This window comes from Myotis nattereri, assembly GCF_964212035.1.
Source record: "Myotis nattereri genome assembly, chromosome: 9".
NCBI lineage: Eukaryota > Metazoa > Chordata > Mammalia > Chiroptera > Vespertilionidae > Myotis > Myotis nattereri.
The window spans coordinates 28,368,989-28,389,758 of NC_138084.1; the positions used below are offsets into that span (position 1 = coordinate 28,368,989).

Consider the following 20,770-nt stretch of genomic DNA (forward strand, 5'->3'; position numbering starts at 1 on the left):
AAGCAAGTATGTGCTGCCTATGTGACCAGCCCTTTGAAAACTATGAACTCTAAAACTCAAGCCAACTTCCTTGGGAAGAGACATCTTACAAGTACCTCTGAAATTCACAGGTACAGAAAAAAGTACATCTGTACTCTTACAGAGAAAGAGGGATTACTTGGGAGCCTGTACATGACCTCTTTCGTGATGGCTCCCCTTTTCTTGCTGCCCCTGGACTATATCCTTTGCTGTAATAAATCTTAGCTGTGAATACAACTTTATATTGAGTCACTGAGTTCTTCTAGGGAGCCACTGAACTAGTTAGGTAGTCATGGGACCCCCCAAGACAGGACCACTGAGTGGACAGGATATTAAGGAGTTGGTAGAGTGGGAGAAGAAATGATTTTAGCTTCCCTGTAAGGTGTCTTGGCAACCTTCATTAGAAATCTGTGTCTTCTGAGCAGCAAAATATTTTTGTCATTTTAGCCTCATCAGTGGTTCAAAATTCTGTTCAGTTTAAACTCACTTTTCTGTAATTTCTATTAAATTTAGAAACAAAGCCCTAGCTGGTTTGGCTCAGTGGATAGAGCGTCGACCTGCAGACTCAAGGGTCCCAGGTTCGATTCAGGTCAAGGGCACATGCCCAGGTTGCATGCTCAATCCCCACTGGGGAGCGTGCAAGAGGCAGCCAATCAATGATTCTCTCTCATCATTGATATTTCTATCTCTCTCTCCCTCTACCTTCCTCCCTGAAATTAATAAAAATATATTAAAAATATTTAAAAAAATAAATTTAGAAACAAAATATAAAGGAACATCCCTTACTTTAAGAATTTTATCCTGATATATTTTGGTCTCTTGTTCCCCATCATATATATATATATATATGTGTATATATATATATATATATATATATATATATACACACACACACACACACATATACATATATATAATATCACAACTTTTTAAATCATTATATTGTTACTTTATTCTTCTAAAAAGCCTTTACTCACCATCTAGCATTTATCAATTTGCTAGGTGTTAGGGATAAAAAGATTAAGAAGATAAAGCTCCTATCCTAGAAACTAAAGAAGGACACGTAAGCATAACAACAGATCAAAATATTCTCTTGGCTTTTCTTAATGTTTCATTTCTAACAGTATCCTAGACACAGGCAATATAAAATATTTCATCTTTAATGTCATACTGAGATTGAAAATACTGCATTGCAGCTACATGATAGATCAACCTTCTTACGAAAACTCCTCTGCAATAACATTCAAAAGTCTGAATGAGCAAGTCCATGACAGAGCTGAAGAAAAACAACCAAAATAATACTAAAAATATTACCAGAAGCTACCTCTGCTTCCTGAGCGTGAAAATGTATAATTATCTGGCGATTGAATGGCTTTGCTATCCTTAGGTAAGTTTATGTTTCTGAAATGATCATTCACTGCAGAGTTCCAACTATGACAGCAAGAATAAAAAACAATTTCTCATTCCTTCTGTGTATCACATTGAGTTCTATTTGGTCCTGCTAATATAACACCTTTGAACATCTATATTCTTCTTTATACATGTCTGCCACCTCAGAACTATAAGTCTTACCTTCTTTTTATTTATATTTAATATATACTATACATATAAGCCCTAAGATATATACATACATATATATGTATATATATATCAGTCTATTAAAAAAACAAAACTTACTCCATTCTAAACTCATTTCTTTAGAGATGTTAGATCTCTTTTCTAAACAGAGAAAAGTGATAAAAATGATTTTGAACACAATTCAAGGATTGTAAATGGAATACTTTTAAAAGAATAATGAAAAATGCATTTAAAAAGTATCCACCTTTTAGCATGTCAAGTGTATTTAAAGATGTAACCATATGGAGTTTTATTGAAATTCTGCTCTGTACAGATTTCTGACAGAGAAAGAAGCTTCAGAAGAGCTAAAGACAACTCACAGTCTGCTAACTGAAGAGCTGTTTTCACTGAATGATGGTAGTTCTAGGAAGCTACAATCTATAATAATAAAAGCATAATATGCTAATTAGACTGGACAGCCAAATGACCTTCCGGACATCATTCTGGAAGACCTTCCGGACAAAGCCGCGGCAGCGGGGGCCAAGGCAGAGGCGGCTGCAGTGGCAGGCGGGGGCCAAGGCAGAGGCAGTTAGGGGCTATCAGGCAGGCAGGCAGAGGTGGTTAGGGGTGATCAGGCAGGCAGGCAGAGAGGTTAGGGGCAATCAGGCAGGCAGGCGAGCAGTTAGGGATGATCAGGCAGGCAGGCAAGGGGTTAGGGGAGATGAGGCAGGCAGGCCAGTGGTTAGGAGCGATGAGGCAGGCAGTCTGAGTGGTTAGGGGTGACCATGTAGGCAGGCAGGCCGGCAGGCCAGAGGTTAAGAGCCAGCGGTCTTGGATTGCAAGAGGGTTGTCTGACTGCTGGTTTAGGCCCAATCCCTACAAGGGGCCCCAGATTGCGAGAGGGTGTAGGCCTTGCTGAAGGACCCCCACCTCCACCCCCCCTCCCCCGCACAAATTTCATGCACCGGGTCTGTAGTATACAATAATAGACAACTGTAAGAGACTTTGAGAGCAGATTTCAAGGGAGGGGAGTGAGTACAGCATAAAACTGGCTAAAGTTTAAAATTTTATAGTATAAGGGAATGGATTTAATCTTTATAAGAATCTTATGAGAGATTCTACCATGAACTTTATAAATGAAGGAACCAGGATTTGAAGAAGTAATTTGCCCATTATTATAAAGCTAGTAAGTGAAAGAGCCAAAATTAGAAATTAAGTCATGTGATTCCAGATGCTGAGAGAAGTATGCTATGCTGCCTCCTAAAATGGTAGAATAATGGGCCAGTATATCCTGGTGATATTAATAATAAACTGTTTCCTGCATATTCTTTTACAGATGCATTCGCAAACAGAATACCAAACGTTAATTAGTGTAAATTTCAAGTTTTTGAATGGAAGACAAAGAGATGCTTATGAACACAATGGAAATAGCTATCTTTCCACAACATAAGAAACAAAGGAGAACATTGCTGAAGAAACGGTACAATGTTGACTTATCCAAACAAAAAGGCGTGATTTTCAAAGTCTATAAGTTCTAAGTAAAATCAAACTATTGAAAGCAACAAATTGACTATGAAGATGGACTGTGGGAGCAGGCTGTCTGGGATCTAACACTGGCTCCATGACAAATAAGGAGAGTGAAACAAAGTGGAACAAAACAATACAAAATAAAATGAGTGTTATCACTATTCTTTTTCTTTTCTTCCATAAAGAAACTAAAATGAGAGCACATCTGATTTTGCCTTATAGAAATAAAAAATGACAAATTAACACATAGACACGGTCTTTCATAAAATGAGAACTTATAATAGGAATTCTTACCATAATCTTATTATCAACAATACATTTTTGATAATCCTCTAAAACAATCTCTTCTTTGGGACATGGTACTCATATTGTTTGGATAGCAATGCACAAGCAAGCGAGGATGCTCTTTATGGCCCTCCCAAAATGATGATGTTATACTAAATGGTAGTATAAGAACTAGAAAAATTTTTTTACTAAATTATAAACTGCATATATATATATATATATACACACACACACACACACACACACATATATATACTCACATGTATATATATAAATAACCACATATGTATATGCATATTCTCCAAAATGAAAATCATAACCACAAACCTATATCAATGAATAATCTAAGCAAGATCAATATAGTTTTTTTCATTAACATTAATTTGGCACTTGTTAATTAACAGTAATAGTAGCTAACTTTTGAATACCTACTACGTGCCAGGGAGTATGCCAAAAATTTGTATGTATACTTCATTCATAACTTATTTACCTTATTCCTAACCAGATGAGGTAGTCATTATTATTTTCATTTTGACAGTGAAACAATATTTCAAAAAGGTTACATATAATGTAATCAAAGTTCAAATGGTAGAGCAAGAACTTGAATCCAAGCCTGACTCAAGCCATGTGTTCTTAACCACAAATCTATACTTTTATATCATGACATAAATCCAAAAATTTAAACATTTTACATAATCATATTTAAATGTTATACTACCCAGAAAAGATAAATGTTATTCAATTTTAAAAAAAGAACATAAGTATCAGTGAAGATCATTTAAGAATCGCTGTTGGGGGTCTAAGGTACAGTGCAGCATGGTGATTACAGCATTAAGTACTTAAGCTTCCTAAGAGAGTAGATCTTAAATGTTATCACCACAAAAGAAAAATGGTAGGTATGTGACACAATGGGGATAATTAGATAATGCTATGGTATAATCATTTTGCAATACATAAATGTATCAAAGCAACACACTGTATACCTCAAACCTACACAGTGCTGTGTGTCAATTCTCAATAAAGTTGGGCAAAAAAAGAATAGCTAAGGGGCCTCCTATTACTTATTTATCCTGAAAATTACTTGTAAGTTCCAAATGTAAGGTGCTTTTGTTAAGTACATAGCTAAAGAAATCTAGTTCTATATGCTGTAGTTCAAATAAGGGTCTTTTTATTAGGACATAAGCCAATCGTAAAATCAATCACCTAACTAACCTCCTCAAAGAGAGGAAATATTTTTAGAGAACAAAATTAAGTTTTAGAGGAAAAATTAAATCCACTCTACTGTGTTTGTAGCCATTTTGGAATTTACATATTTTAATGTGAAGGAATCTAATACCATCAAAAAGAAAAGGATACCCTTAGGGTTTAATCTAATTGCTGTTTATTAAAGGAAATATTACTGATATGAATATTTAGTTCTGTAGAGTCCTCTAACAATATTATCATGTATGCAAATTACTTCTAATTTTATGTTATAACTAGAGGTCTGATGTACAAAAATCATGCAAGAGTAGGCCTTCCTTCCCCAGGCTGCCAGCACTGACTTTCCTCTGGCACCCAGAACCCGGGTTTCCCTCTGGTTGCCAGCAGGCACCCGGGATCCAGGCTTCCCTCCAGCCGTTGGCTTCATCCAGAAGGACATCTGGAAGGATGTCCGGTCTAATTAGCATATTATGCTTTTATTATTATAGATTAGCATACATATAGCCAAGACAGAAAGTTATATAAAAATAATTTTCATCGCCCTGATTACTTTGGCTCAGTGGATAGAGCGTCGGCCTGTGGACTAAAGGGTCCCAAGTTCGATTCCGGTCAAGGGCATGTACGTTGGTTGCGGGCACATCTCCAATAGGGGGTGTGCAGGAGGCAGCTGATCGATGTTTCTCTCTCATCGATGTTTCTAACTCTCTATCCCTCTCCCTTCCTCTCTGTAAAAAATCAATAAAATATATTAAAAAAAATAATAATTTTCATCAATGAGAACAGTGAAAAGATTATTCATAGATCACACATGTCTAGCTCAACTTAAAATCTTATTATTCTGGAATAAATTTTTACTAAAAGATAAATGTCTTGAGTCTGCATTAGACAGCTACTAAAAACAAGAAAACCTGTTAATCATCGAACTTAAAAATAATCTTAAGCCAACCTTTAAAATGCATCTACCTTATGATATCCATTGCCTGGTAAAGGATTTCAGATTGATCAACTCCAAGAACCTTCTTTGCCCCGGCTTTAGCAGCAAACATAGAGAGAATTCCAGTTCCACAACCAACATCCAAAACTACCTAGTGTGATAAAAGTTAAAAAACAAACAAACAGATGTTATTGAAAAGATCTAATATTTTAAATTCTATTTATATAGTATGTCATTTCTGACTAGGAATTGATCATTAAATTTTAAAACTTTATCAAATATGGTAATTTCTAAGGATATCATTAAAATGGGTTGTTTTACATTTATAACAGTGTATCTGGCCATAGTCTGTTGCAATCAGACACAACAATGTAAATTTAAGAGGTGTTTTATATGAAATAAGTAACTTCCACAGACTTCTGAATAGAAAAGTATCTTGCTTTTAATTTCCTTATTATACGCATGCACTAATTTGGGTTTAGTAATTTAACAGAAATAAACTATCTCAAGTTTGAATGGCAGGAATTAACTTAAGCATGATAGCCTGATTCAACAGAATTAAAAATGGTCACAAAAATCCTATATAATAAAAGCCTAATATGCTAAGTGTCTGGTCAACCAGTTGGCCATTCAACGAATCAAAGCATAATATGCTAATGATATGCTAAAGCCACTCAACCGCTTGCTATGATGTGCACTGATCTGGATCAGACAGTTGACTGGTCGACCAGTTGCTATGATGTTAACTGACCACCAGGGGGCAGTCGACCAGTCACTATAACGTGCACTAACCACCAGGGGGGCAGATGCTCCGACCAGTAGGTTAGCTTGCTGCTGGGGTCCAGCTGATCAGGACTGAGCAAGACGGACTGGACATGCCCTGGAACTGTTCCGCAGTCCCTCCCTGGCTAACCAACCTCCCACATCTCTCCCTGGCCCTGATCATGCACTCTCGCAATCCGGGACCCCTTGGGGGATGTTGGAGAGCCAGTTTTGGCCCCATCCCACAGGCCAGGCTGAGGAAACCACTGGTACACGAATTCGTGCACCAGGCCTCTAGTCACGGATATAAAATATCACACATCCCCTCCATTTCCAAAACTAAATATTGAACCTATTTTAATAATAGTTACAATAAAAACAAGTTAACATCTAGAATTCAGTAACTTGAGAATTTAAGTTTTAAAAATGATACTCATTATCATTTGTAAAAGTAATAAGAGAATTTTTATGCATATACAATGCAATGTTTTTGTTTCCCCTTTTTACAAATGGAAGCATATTATGCCCATTGTGCTACATATTGCTTTTTTTTAATTTAACAATATAACGATCTTTGCATATCACTTTTTAATTTAACAATATAACGATCTTTGCATATCTTATGTAACTGGACTCCATATTATGGCGGTAACATAATCTACTAATCCAGTTCTCCATTAATGGGGCATTTGAATAGCTTTTGAAATTTTACTATGACAATGCTGTAAGTAACCTCATATCTAACCCCATTCACACATGAGTAAATCTACAGAATATATTTCTAGAAGTGAAAATATTGTCAGAGAGTATATACATATTTATAACCCTGCTTACCATAACCAAATTGCCCCATCACAGGGCAATTCTACTCATGAAGACTCCAACCAGCAATGTCTAAGTGCCCATTTCCTCATAGGTGAGACTAGCCCATGGAACAGATAAACTTTTGTATTCTGCCAATCTGGCAAATGCAAAATAATGAGATCATAATTTCCATTACTGTGGAGTTTAGCATCATTGTATATATTGTAGTGCCATCTGTAGTTCTTCATTATGTGAACTATCTACTTATATCCTTTCTCCATTGTTCCACTGAGTTACTAGTCCTTTTCTTATCAATTTTCTAATCAAATATTTCTTACCAAGTCTTATCAAATAAGAGTTCTTTGTAAATCAAGGAGATTATACGTCTACAACATGACTTGCAATGGTTTTGCTCAGTATATATTTGTTTTTGATTCTGCTTACAGTGATTTTTTGCTATGAAGAAATTCTTTACTAACAGTCAAACTCATTACTCTTCTTTTATGAATTCTGGATTTTGATCATAATTAGAATGATCTTTCCCATGTTCTCTCCTATTTCATCCTTATACACTTCCTTCTAATACATTTATGGTTTCATTAATAGTTTGTTTTCTTATCATGGTATACGCTGAGGTATGGTTCCAAAATTACTTCTGTTCAGAAGGCTAACCAATTATCCCAACATGTTATTAAAGAGCCTGTTTCCCCTACTGATTTGACATATGGTTGCTATAGTCTGAATGTTTGTGTATGCCATTCCTCCCACCACCAAAATTTATATATTGAAATCCTAAACCCCAAGGTGGTGGTATGAGAAGCTAGGGCCTTTAGAAGGTGATTAGGTCATGAGGACAGAGCCCTTATGAATGGGATTAGTAAATTTATAAAAGAGGCTCTCTCTCTCTCTTTCCTTTCCTGTCTTTCTAAAAATCAATAAAAACATATCCTCTGGTGAGGATTTAAAAAAAAGAATTACCTCTAAGAAAAACTGCTTAGTGATGAAAGCTAAGTACAAAAGGATATATATTATACACTCCAATTAGAGTTTGTATTCTTTTGCAAGACTATCACACACAGACACACACACACACACACACACACACATACACACAATATATATGCCTATATACATATAATTCTTATTTAATCCTCATTTTGTAAATGAGGAAAGTGAACTTCAGAGAGGGAAAGAAACAGGTCCAGGATCATGCAGCTGGTAATTTGTAAAGCTAGCATTCAAACATAGATCAACCTGTTTCTAAAGCCTACAGTATTTTAAATTATATTTTTAATTGTATCTTAATTATCTATCTATCTATCTATCTATCTATCTATCTAAAAGTCTAAGAGACCAAATGACCAGTCGAACGGTGGCTATGAAATGCACTGACCACCAGGGGGCAGATGCTCACCGCGCAGAATCGGGCTCCCTCCTGTCTAGATCAGGCCTTTGGGGATTGGGCCTGCAAGGATCGGGCCTATGGGGATCAGGCTGAAACCTGCTATCCGACATCCCTGGAGGGGTCTTGGATTGTGAGAGGGCACAGGCCAGGCCGAGGGACCCCACTGGTGCACGAATCCATGCACCAGGCCTCTAGCTTATTATATCTAGCTGGGAATTAGATAAGGGAGGAAATAAACTAAAACTTGATAGAATCAAAGAGGTACAAATGATAACAGAATAAACTAACACATAAAATCATGGAGGAATTTGATTCACTTTTTCTAAAAAAAAAGAAAGAAAAAAGTGAATTTTAACTGTAGGTAATAATTAAAAGCATAAAGGAGGCACCTCACTGTGAATTTTTTCAATGGACCACAAATGGAATTAATTACAAATGGGTGATAACACAATTAAATGCCACCCAAAGTTAAATTAAATCTGAGAAGCCATATGGCCTCCACAGGAGCTGTGAACTGAAACAATATTAAGAAAGGAATGAAGGGAAAGTGGCAGGAAGGGAGGGATGGACAGAGAAGGGAAGGAAAGGAAGAAGGAACATATTTTTAAGTATAACATTTTTTTGAAAAATAAATCTCTTCTTGCACTATCTATATATATATAAAACCCTAATATGCAAATAGACTGAACTGGTTTCTATGGCATGTGCTGACCACCAGGGGGCACGCACAGAACATGGCGGGCATTGGCAGTGGTGGGATGGTGGAGCAGGTGAGTGGGGATGCCAGACCAAGGCGGGGTGCTGGTTGCTGTCATCGGGGTGAGCCTCTGGTGGTTACTGAAAATTCTTTGCTCTTGCATGCCACGGTCCCACAGGGTGCTTGCCCATGCTGCTGTCAGCGGGTGCGAGCTGCGGCTGCTGACTCTGATTGCTCCTCAGGGCTTCTCCATCTCCCCCTGCTCCTGAGCGGCGATCGGAGCAGCAGCCACCACTCACACCAGCTGATGGCGCTGGCCCTACTTGCACCCACGCCTGGCACTGGCCCCAATGGCTCCACGCTGTCAGCTGGTGTGACTGGGGCTGGCGCCGTCAGCATGTGGGAGCGGCGGTGGCGGAAGTGGGGCTGGGGCAGACAGGGGATCGGGGGCCATGGTGGGAGGGGCTGGGTGGGAGCATGGAGCATGGGCCAAGACCCCACCCCTGAGCCCACTGCAGCCTCGTGCCCACAGTTTCTTTCAAGGTGCACGAATTCATGCACTGGGCCCCTAGTGTAATATGATATAGAAGCTAGTGTTGTGAAAATAAAGTTTGTCTACCTAATGGAGATAAAGCAAACAAAAACAATGGTAATAAAACTTAGGAGAGCCCTATATCATACATTTTAAAAGAATTATATTTAAGTAATTTCTTGAACAGAAACTATATGACCTATATAAAAAATAGTGTGACTTAAAATATAACTAATGAATGCCACCCTAATTACTCATTCTATTTCAACATAATGGTACTAAAGTGTAGTGGCATAGGGTAAGGGCACTAGACTAGGACTAAAACACTTCATGTTTGTTTATTTTTAATGGCCTATTTTAGGAAAGTCAATTACCCTATTGGCGTCAAGATTCCTCATGTGTGAAATGGAGGTAAATGGAATACTGTATAAAACAATGAGGCAACATGTTTGAAAGTAACCTATAAATTAGCAAATGCTAATTAAATATACGGTAGTATATTTTCTAAATCTGTACCCATAGTATAATAGAAAAGTATCCCAAATCATTGAAAAATATGAAACCCCTAGATGTAATATTTTTAATTACATAAAATCATCCCTTGAATGTGCTTTAAGAAGTTAGAAATTGATGCATGTAATATTTTACATTATAGTATATTTTTGAGAAACCATAAATGCCAAGCAAAACTAATTGCACATCAATAAGTTAAATAAAAGCATCTTAAGCAAAGAATGAAAGAAATATACTCCCAACTTATTAATAAGCTCTTTTCTGACTTTGGCAGATTTATCTTCAATAAGAGCAGCAAACAGAACACAAGATAGTAATAAACATTCTACGTTTTCCTCAGTCATGTATTTTGTCTGAAAATATATATAATATATACAACATTTCTATACTATTACAAACAAAAAACAAGCAGCAGGAAGTGACTGTGTATAAGGTCTATGAACCCAGTAAGATGTGCTCCACATACATAGAAATATTCGTAGTTACGTAATTTTTCAGTGTTTAATCTTGTGATCCTACTTACCTTCACTTAAGTTCTTATGTTATATATACATATCAAAAAGTATTAAGAGCTCTAACCGGTTTTGGCTCAGTGGATAGAGCGTCAGCCTGTGGACCCAAGGGTCCCAGGTTTGATTCCGGTCAAGGGCATGTACCTTGGTTGCGGGCACATCCCCATTAGGGAGTGTGCAGGAGTGTGATCGATGTTTCTCTCTCATCGATCTTTCTAACTCTCTATCCCTCTCCCTTCCTCTCTGTAAAAAAATCAATAAAATATATGTTAAAAAAAAAAAGTATTAAGAAAAGATAAGTCAAAGAGAGACAATGATGGTGCTTTTATTATAACAAAAATAATATAATTTTAGAACCAAAAGGGCTTTAAAAATCATTTTACAGATGAGGCTCAAAAACACTCACCACTTCTTTAAAATTATTAAATAGCTAGTTCCTGAGAAGCCAGGCAAGACTAGTGATTCCCAGACCAGTACATGCTTAATTTCTATCTACACTAATAAAAGAGGAAAATGGTAATTGCCGTACGGCGATACCTTTTTCATTGGCTAATCAGGGCTATATGCAAATTAACTGCCAACTAAGATTGGCAGTTAACTGCCAACAAGATGGCGGCTAATTTGCATATGTAGGCACAATGCAGGGAGGCGAAAGGGAAAGCAGGAAGAAGCCCCCTGCCACTGACAGTGATCGGAAACCCAGGGGGGAGCTACGAGCTGGGGGGCAGGGCAAAGGCGGCCCTGGGGCTGCCTTTGCCCTGCCCCCCAGCCATGATCGGAGAATCAGGCGCCTTTGCCACCCTGGCCAGTGATAGCAGGAAGTAGGGGTGGAGCCAGCGATGGGAGCTGGGCACGGTCGAAGCAGGCAGTCCCAGGAGCTAGGGGTCCCTTGCCTGGGCCTAAAGCGAAGCCCACGATCGCGGCGCCCCCCGCTGCCACTGCAGGTCCCCGCTGCCCGGGCCGGAAGCCTAGGCCAGAGGCGTTAGGCCTGGGCAGGGGCGGAGCCTGCACCCGCGGGGAGCTGGGGGTCCCCTGCCCAGGCCTGACACCTCTGCCGGAGGCGTCAGGCCCGGTCAAGGGGCCGATCCGGTGATTGGTGATCGGAGGGTGATGAGGGTCAACTCCTCTGGCCGAGGCATCAGGCCTGGGTGGGGGGCAGAGCCGGAGATTGGGGGGATATGATGGTCCCCTTGCCCAGGCCTGAAGCCTGGGCCAGAGGCGTCAGGCTTGGGCGGGGGGTGGAGCAAGCGATCAGAGGGAGATGGGGGTCCCCTGCCCAGGCATGATTCCTGGGCCAGAGGCCTCAGGCCTGGGCGGGGGCCAGAGCCAGTGATCGGGGGGAGATGGGGGTCCCCTGTCCAAGCCTGACACCTCTGGCCGAGGCATCAGGCCTGGGCAAGGGACCGATCAGGCGATCGGAGGGTGATGGGGGTCAACGCCTGAGGGCTCCCAGTATGTGAGAGGGGGCAGGCTGGGCTGAGGGACACTCCCCCCCCACCCACCCAGTGCACGAATTTCGTGCACCGGGCCCCTAGTGTTCACATATTAAGAAAAAAAAATAAAATTAAAATCTGAGCATAATCTAACTATAAATATAAAGCAAAATTTCTAATGGTAACATAACTGCTTCACTAAAAACAATCTGTTTTAATTGATTTCAGAGAGGAAGGGAGAGGAATAGAGAGATAGATACATCAATGAGAATCATTGATTGGTTACCTCCTGCATGCCCCCTACTGGGGATGGAGCTGGCACCCCACCCAGGCATATGCCCTGACTGGGAATTGAACCATTCATAGGTCAACACTCAATCACTGAGCCACAATGGCTGGGCCGAAGTGGTTTTTTTAGACACATATATTAAATAAAATTTTTCCAGCACTTGCATGTAAATAGAAAAACTATTAAAAAATTCTGTCTTCCTCAGCGGACATGGCTCAGTGGTCGAGCATCAACCTATGAATCAGGAGGTCACAGTTCGATTCCCTGTCAGAACACATGCCCAGGTTGCAGGCTTGATCCCCAATAGGGGGGATGGGGGAGGTAGCTGATCAATGATCAATGATTGTCTCTTATCGCTGATGTTTCTGTCTCTCTCTCCCTTTCTCTTGCTCTCTGAAATCAGTAAAAATATATTTTAAAAAATTCACAAGGAAAAACAAATTATACAAATTTCAAACATAAACACACAGTGTGAAAGATCATCTTTGAAATAACCTGAGGCAGTATGAAGATTAATTGTAAAATTTAAAGTGCCTCACACAAAGGAGCAAATAAATGAAGTCTTAAAAGAAAGCACATAATATAAATTCTACCTTACATTATTTGTCCCTACACACCAGTAACTTCGTAAGATTATTAATTTTTAACTAAATAACAAACTGGAATATTAATGAAAAGTGTGCTTTGGTATGGGGTTTATCAGATATTTGAAATTCACAAGAAGCACAGTAAATAAAAAATATGGTTTAAGCAATATTATCTGGATAACCAAAGTTTAACTAAGCTATGTCACTGTAATTAATGATTTCAGTTAAAAAAAAGAATACAGTAGGTCCTTGGGTTACAGAGATCCGTTCCTACGGTGCAACTTAACTTTCGCCATATGTCGGAACCCACCTACATAAGCACCTACATCACTCACATGGAGCGCATACAAAGCGGTAATGAAGTGAAACAGTAAAAAAAAAATTAAAAGGAAGATAACAATTCCTGACCTTTACTTGTGGTAAATAAATAATAAAAAACTTAAAGCACATATGTACATACGTTGAAATGATGAAACTTTTTTTTTAATAAATAAATGGGAGATGGTGACATAACCATGAAACGATGTGCATCGAGCCAAAGTAACCCGAGGATTGTCTGTATGCTGAATGACAACAGTACCAATCAGCATTTCTGTTATCAGTATTCTGCACCACAGAGCATCATCATAAAAGTCTCCCATGAAATAAAGCTGGAGTACACTAAATCAATGGCTATCACAATAACTCAAGAGAGGATTTCTACTGGCCAACATCTGCATGAAATGTACAATTCTGTAGCCTATAACACTCACTTTGTCTTTGAAGATATGTGGATTTTGGTATATAAAATCTCGGTAACTTTCTGTTCGTATTTTGTCCTATGGTGGAGAAAAAAAAACTTGTGTTTATAGAATAGTCTAAACAAATAAAAACATTTTTAGAAAGTTATTTGGTATTTTATTACACATTATTAGTTTCCATAGCTACTTTCTGCCTGGAAAACCAAAATTAATTTTATTTTCCTAAAAGAAAACAATAAGAACAGAAATAGCAACAAAACATACACAAAGTTTAAGAATATCACTGAAAGTCAAATAAAATCTAAATTCTTAAAAATGTACACATTTTCATCTTGACATGCATTATCATTATAAGACTTCAACCTTCAACTGATAGTTAAAGTTAATAGAAGATAAACATGATATTTTGCTCCTTTAAATAGGTTCGGAATCTAGAACCTGGCTCCCTGTATTAGAGTTATGGTAAAATATCGAAGAAAAAAACAACAAAATAGGTAACTGTAAAGTTACATATGAAAAATGAAGCTTAAAGTAAATATGGTATTTCTAAGAAAGTCATTTGTCAGCACCTATCTGATTTATAATCCTGTCTTGCTTCTACAAATGTCTGTAGTAGGAAATGATGCTTAAAAGTAAATCATTTGAGCCCTGCAGCTCACATGCTGAGACTTCTGCACTCTGGAGTCTTACATGACCTGTGACAAGGCAGGTACTGAATGCTAACATTTATGTTGGTTCCTGAACAGAGCTGATTTCCTTTTAAATTACCTCACTTGAGATACATACAAACAGCAAAGTAAGCAGCAAAGGGCTCTGTTGCCAAGTGAGTAAAATGAGAATGAAAAAAATATCTCAAACTAGAAATTCTAATTTTGGGTTTCACACTAGGTAAATTAAAACAAAAAATAGTTACACAAAATACTACAATGTAAAATTTATGTAAGGCACATAAGCCCCCAAAAAATTTTATGCCAATATTATGATTTAAAAACAACACACGAAACATTTAAAGGAAGCTTTAAATTAAAAGAAAAGTTGTTTTACTTAAATACTGGATCTAAAAAGGGGGAATTCCATAATTAATTCCACACTTTTTGATGGTTATTACTAATGGCTTTTTAAACATTTTAAATCAGGTTTGTTAAATCTTTCCCTGAAAGATTTTAAGAATTACTAAAAAAAAAATCTGTTTAAATACATTTACACATATTAACTAATTTTAAAACTTAAAAAACATAGCATTTCATACGTTTGTGCCATTTTTATACCCTTCTTATACCATAAGCAGTAATTTTTGCTGACACAATAAAACCTACAAATGGGAACATCAGTCAAGAAGCCAGTCACTTGGAACCCCTCACCAATCACATTGCTTCACCACTGCTCCAACTTAATCACTACCATCCCAACTTCTGTCCTAAGTTCATGCACTGCTGCTCTGCTCAACTATAATCCTTCATCCAGGCTCTTTCTATATATCCATCTGTTACTGTTCATATGCTCGCCCTGGTGCCATGAAATCCAAAGTATACCTAACATAGTACCTCAGACAGAGCAGTTTCAATTTAATAACTGAAGCTTTAAAGAAAAATCCACTGAATACGAAAATGCAAGCATATAAGACTAGCCCTCATAACCATTTCTAAAAATACATTCCATCAAAAGAGTAGCACTTAATTTCAAAATAAGGTACTAAACAGAAATTTAAAAATCATCTTTTGCACCAACATATTGAAACCAAGAAACACACAAAAAAAGAATAAAATTAGAGCTCCAACACTACAAAGCAAGATTGTGTTTTAAGACTGGTAAGAGTCATGGAATTATTCCTATGACTATTTAAAAAAAAATTTTAGACCCTTCTGGGTAGCTGAGTTGGTTGGAGCATTGTCACATACACCAAAAAGGTTGCAGGTTTGATCCCAGTCAGGGCATATACAAGAATCAACCAATGACATAGAAGCATTGAACAGATCGTCAAACCTCAGAGGGAAGGCAGGGGAGGGTTGAGAGAGGAGGGGTGAGAGATCAACCAAAGGATTTGTATGCATGGATAAAAGTATAACCAAAGGACACAGACAGTAGGGGGTGAGGGCATGTGCTGGGGAGTGGGAGTGGCCAGGGAGAGGTCAATGGGGGAAAAAGGAGACATCAACCAATGAAGGCATAAATGGAGTGGACCAATTAATAGATGTTTCTCTGTTTCTCTCTAAAAGTCAATAAATTTTTTTTTTTTTAAAAAAAGATCTTTTAGTTACTGATATATAGTTACAAGTATCCAGGACAGAGTAGTGGAAATAAGTGCTCAAAGTGGAATTCCCTGAATACTGTGTTAAAGACACTCACATGTACTACCTACTGGGAGTCTTAACCTTATCTGTCTGAAAAATGCAACACAATTTCTATGCCAAAGGCATTAAAGGTTTATGGCATTCAGATTGCTGGGGTGATGTAAAAGGACAAACATGGGCTTAGATTAACTACTTTAAGGAAAATATTCTAGACACAATAAAATTAATTTTAACAACCATCACAAAAAAAATGAAGTGAGTTTCTTTTATACAATTTCACTATGGACTTAAAATAATATATTAGTTCTAATAAGATAACCATTATTAACCATTATGCTATGCCATTACCCAAGTGACAACAAGAAGCACAACCATGACATGACATGTGATTACTAAAAAAAAAATGACATGGCACTGCTTTAAAAAAACCTTAAGTAATTAAGTTACTATTAATCAGCAAGCCGTCACTCTTTGAATCTACAAAACTGAATGAACAAAATATATACATTATTAAATCCCCGGGTTATTTCAAATGTATATGTTTTAGGGGAACATAGTCTTGAGGCTTCCATAACAAAACAATCTTTTGAGGAATCATTCAGAAAGGAATTATTTGTTTGTTCGTTTCAAGAAAAGGTTGTGGATTCTAAAATTCAGAGAGATAAACATCTAAAATTTTCAATAAGTTTTATATTTCAACATGTTTTACTCTAGTTAGATATTCTTAGTTTACTAAATGGAAAAATTACATCTTACTAGTTTACAATGTATAGTATAATACATGATGAAATATATAACTAGAAATCTATTTCTAGGTATAACTAGAAATCTACTTGTATTTTATGAATACATTACTATTACAAAAATTAAAACCAGCCAAACTTAAATATCTGATTTAAGCAATTTAGAAAATTTCTCTATATATCAATGATTTCAAATGTAAAAGAGTTATGCCATAACAATTGAAAATTACTTATAAACTTTGTACCATGGAATTATTTGCCTAAACTGAAGTCAGTATAGCTAATTAAAACACTAAAATTAATCGTTTCCTTTGTACACTTTAAGGCAAATGTATAATTTATTCATATTTAATAGTTGTTCTTGAGAAGACTAAAGCAGTTGTTTTTTACCAATGTTCTATTTAAAGCAAAAGTAATTTCATAACAAAGATTAATAATGATCTTAAACAGAAGTTAAATGACTTTGATGCTTCTGCAATCTTTCTAATCCAAGATGAGCTATCAAGCATCAAAGAGATTTGAAAAACAGTTATAAAAAAAAAAAGAACAATAGAAACCAGTTTCCTATAGCATATGTATTAAGGATTTGTCTTATTAAAATTTTCCTTAATTATGGATTTGGTGCATTTGTGCTCTTTTCTAACCTTTAGCATTTCTTCATGTATCCCATAATGCCCGTATGAGCTGAAATAAACACCATCCTCATCCTCCTGAAGGTCTGCAATGGCAGTAGTAGATGCCGACCAGGTTCTGACATCTGCGTTCATCACAAAATCCTGAGCAAATTGTCTGTAATCAATTTGAAATACACCCTTGAGACAGGTTTATTGGACCATGAAAAAGGGAAAGCTAGAGGTTGAGGAAGAGGAAGTGGGGGGGCAGGAGTGAGTAGAGTGTGATGAGCTTTCTAAATAATTCTATCATAAGCAACTGAAAGCTCCCCCTGCTGGATCTCAAGCAATGGCATATTCAAACCCAGTTGTAAAAGCATTCCTTCTGCAAACCACAAAGCCCTGCCAACTGCAGATTATAGCTGTTTATATCTTTCAACTGAATAAAATAAGCACATTACCTTTATTCAACTTTATTATTCTTAATATTCCAAAAGCTTATTTTAGTAGCTAAATCAATGTAATACTATATTTCGACACTATTACTATTAATATTATTTAAAACCTATTATCTCATCAAAGGGTTATATGTGCAGAAAGTGGACCCAAATTGAGATTTACATAAACCAACACCATCCACTTCAGCTCTAAAATTTAGTTCCCTCTCTGATCATATAGTAAGAATCTGTAAGGTATGCATGTGAAAGAAGTGTAAAAATGCAGAGAGTAGAGTTATTGGTGGTTAATAGGTTACCCAGCATAAAATCTCAGAAACAGGCAAGGGAAACTGCAATCAGCTATGCTGTCCTTCCTACTCAACATTCTGGCAAACGATCAAGTGGGTACTCGGGCAACAACTAAATTACAAATCCAGAAGGTAAAGCTAGAGGTATACCTAGTAAAAAGGCCGAATCTCAGGCCCTACTTGAGACCTCCTGAATCAGAATCCACAGTTTAACAAGATCCCCAGGTGATTTACATGCACATTAAATTCTGAGAAGTACTAAGCCAGTAGATTGCTAATTTACTCACTGGAGAAAACCATCATAATTGTCTGGTATTCTGATTAAATACTATACCATAATTATATTTTGATTCTTTAAAAGCAAACATTTTAACCCCGTATTCCTCCCAAACCTAAAAATATTAATCCCACCACTTTAAAAGCCTGGGAGAAGAGCCCCGGCCAGTGTTGCTAGAGCATTGGCCCTCACACCGAAGGGTTGCAGGTTCAACCCCAGCCTCCAGGTTGGGGCATGAGCGGAAGGCAACCAATTGATGTGTCTCCCTCACATCGATATTTCTCTCTCTTTCTCTCTCCCCCTCTCTCCTTCTCTTGCACTCTCTCTAAAAATCAAGGGAGAAAAAGATCCTTGGGTGAGGATTAACAACAACACAAAAGCCTAGGAGAGGAAAAGTAAAATGGAGAAATCTATTAGAAATAGGGTAATTCAAAGGAAGGCAGCATCAAAGAACAAAAACACTTAAGACAACACTCCCCAGAACAATTATCATTAGTATAAAATGATAAAATATATGAGAACTTTATGTTAATCAACAACATCACAATGTATAAAAATATTGTTGCATTGCTGTAATATATTAAAATTAAATATCTACATTGTACTTTCCAGTATATAAAATGCCTTACCATATCCTATCTTATTATTAGTTGTATTATTTTGGGGGGGGGGGGAGGGGGTCTAAACAATTTTTTATAAGACTGATAAATTACCTCATTCTTTGAAGATCCTCACGCGCTTTAGCTAATGCAGCTTCAGCAGACAGTGCCCTGGCTTCCATATGTTTCAATTTTTCAACAACAGAGGTATTTTCACTGAGTCCATTGGGGAATGAGAATGGGACTGACACTGGTTCATAAAGATCTTCTACATCTAAAGATATAAATGGACAATATCAGGACATCTTATAATAAATATATAAATATGTTAGGAATAAATACATACATACTAAATGCCTATTATGCAGCCACTTGAAAAAAATTAGTAAAAGTACTTTAAATCAATGTATAAATCCAAACTGCTTCCATTTGAATTTAAAGAGCATGCTGTTAGTCTATGTTTTTCATTAGTTGGCTAAATTAAAAACATAAATAGGCATTAATTATACGGAACCAAATACCAGAAGAAACAAAAAAGTGGAAGGAAAAAAACCCTAATATTTATTGATTATTAGCTACCTTCCATGTACATGCATTACATCTCAGTTAATCCTCAAAGGAAAGCTAAATTGTAAATAATTATCCCTGGATTAATGCATGGGGAAAATAAATTTTAGAAAAATTAAGCGACTAGCCCAAAGTTATACAGCTGTTTAATGAAGGAACTAAGATTCAAACTCATGCCTGGTTGTGGTCTGCTGGATTCCTCCACTGAAAAGTTTACATCTCCTTTGTAATTAATAAATTGCTTGGGCCCTGCTGGTATTGCTCAGTCCTTAGAACATTGGCCAGTGCACTAAAGGGTTTTGGGTTTGATTTCCAGTCATGGGCATGTATCTGGGTTGCAGGTTTGATCCCAGGCATGTGGGAGGCAACAAAATGATCTCTATCATATCGATGTTTCTCTCTCCCTCTCCCTCTCTCTCCTCACCCCATTCTCTCCCTTCCACCCTCTCTAAAAAAAAAGAAAAGAAAAAAAAAAAGAAAGAAAAATCCATGGAAAAAATATCCTCAGATAAGGATTAACAAAAATAAAAATAAAAATAAATTTCTTGGGACAACACTTTGAACTATGCAAATCATGTTCCACTTTAAATATTTGTACACTAGTAACCCTCAAAACTGTCAAGGTCATCAAAAACAAGGAAAGCCTGAGAAACTGTCATAGCCAAGAGGGGCTTGAGGAGACATAGCAGCTAAATATACTGTGTATCCTACATGGGATCTTGGAACAGAAAGGGAGAGTAGGGAAAAACTAATGAAATCTAAGTGAATAAAATGGAGTTTACTTTTTCTTTAAGTACAGTATAATATTTGACACATATTCCACAAAGGATGTATTCATCTTACCAAACTGAAGTAAAAGGTCATCTTCTAATACTGGCTTCAAATACTCTTCTTTTTCCCAAGGCACTGGATTACATATGGAATTCATATACTCAACTGTAGGATTCTGGATGTAAAATTAATTGCATGTTTTTTCAATGCATATAATCATAAAATTCCCTTAGCAAAAACTAGGAAAATTAGACAAAAAAGGAAATCATGCTGACATTACACAAAATCTCTATTTAAGGAGTCTATGTTCAATTGTCATTTCCTTAACTTGATTGGATGACTGCTTAATCAATGGTATCACTGCACAA

At 37.1% G+C, this 20,770-nt stretch overlaps 1 protein-coding gene across 1 annotated transcript in view; it reads right to left on the reverse strand.

Annotated features, from left to right (window-relative positions):
• The window catches only part of PRMT3 (protein arginine methyltransferase 3), a 98,996-nt gene that overhangs the window by 71,897 nt on the left and 6,329 nt on the right, over positions 1 to 20,770 (reverse strand). Inside the window, exons 5-9 of the mRNA XM_081098635.1 lie at positions 20,475 to 20,577; positions 19,179 to 19,338; positions 17,477 to 17,621; positions 13,811 to 13,876; positions 5,554 to 5,675 (exon numbers count right to left, since the gene is read on the reverse strand). Of these exons, the coding sequence (XP_080954761.1) occupies positions 5,554 to 5,675; positions 13,811 to 13,876; positions 17,477 to 17,621; positions 19,179 to 19,338; positions 20,475 to 20,577 (596 nt within the window). The remainder of the gene's footprint in view (positions 1 to 5,553; positions 5,676 to 13,810; positions 13,877 to 17,476; positions 17,622 to 19,178; positions 19,339 to 20,474; positions 20,578 to 20,770) is intronic.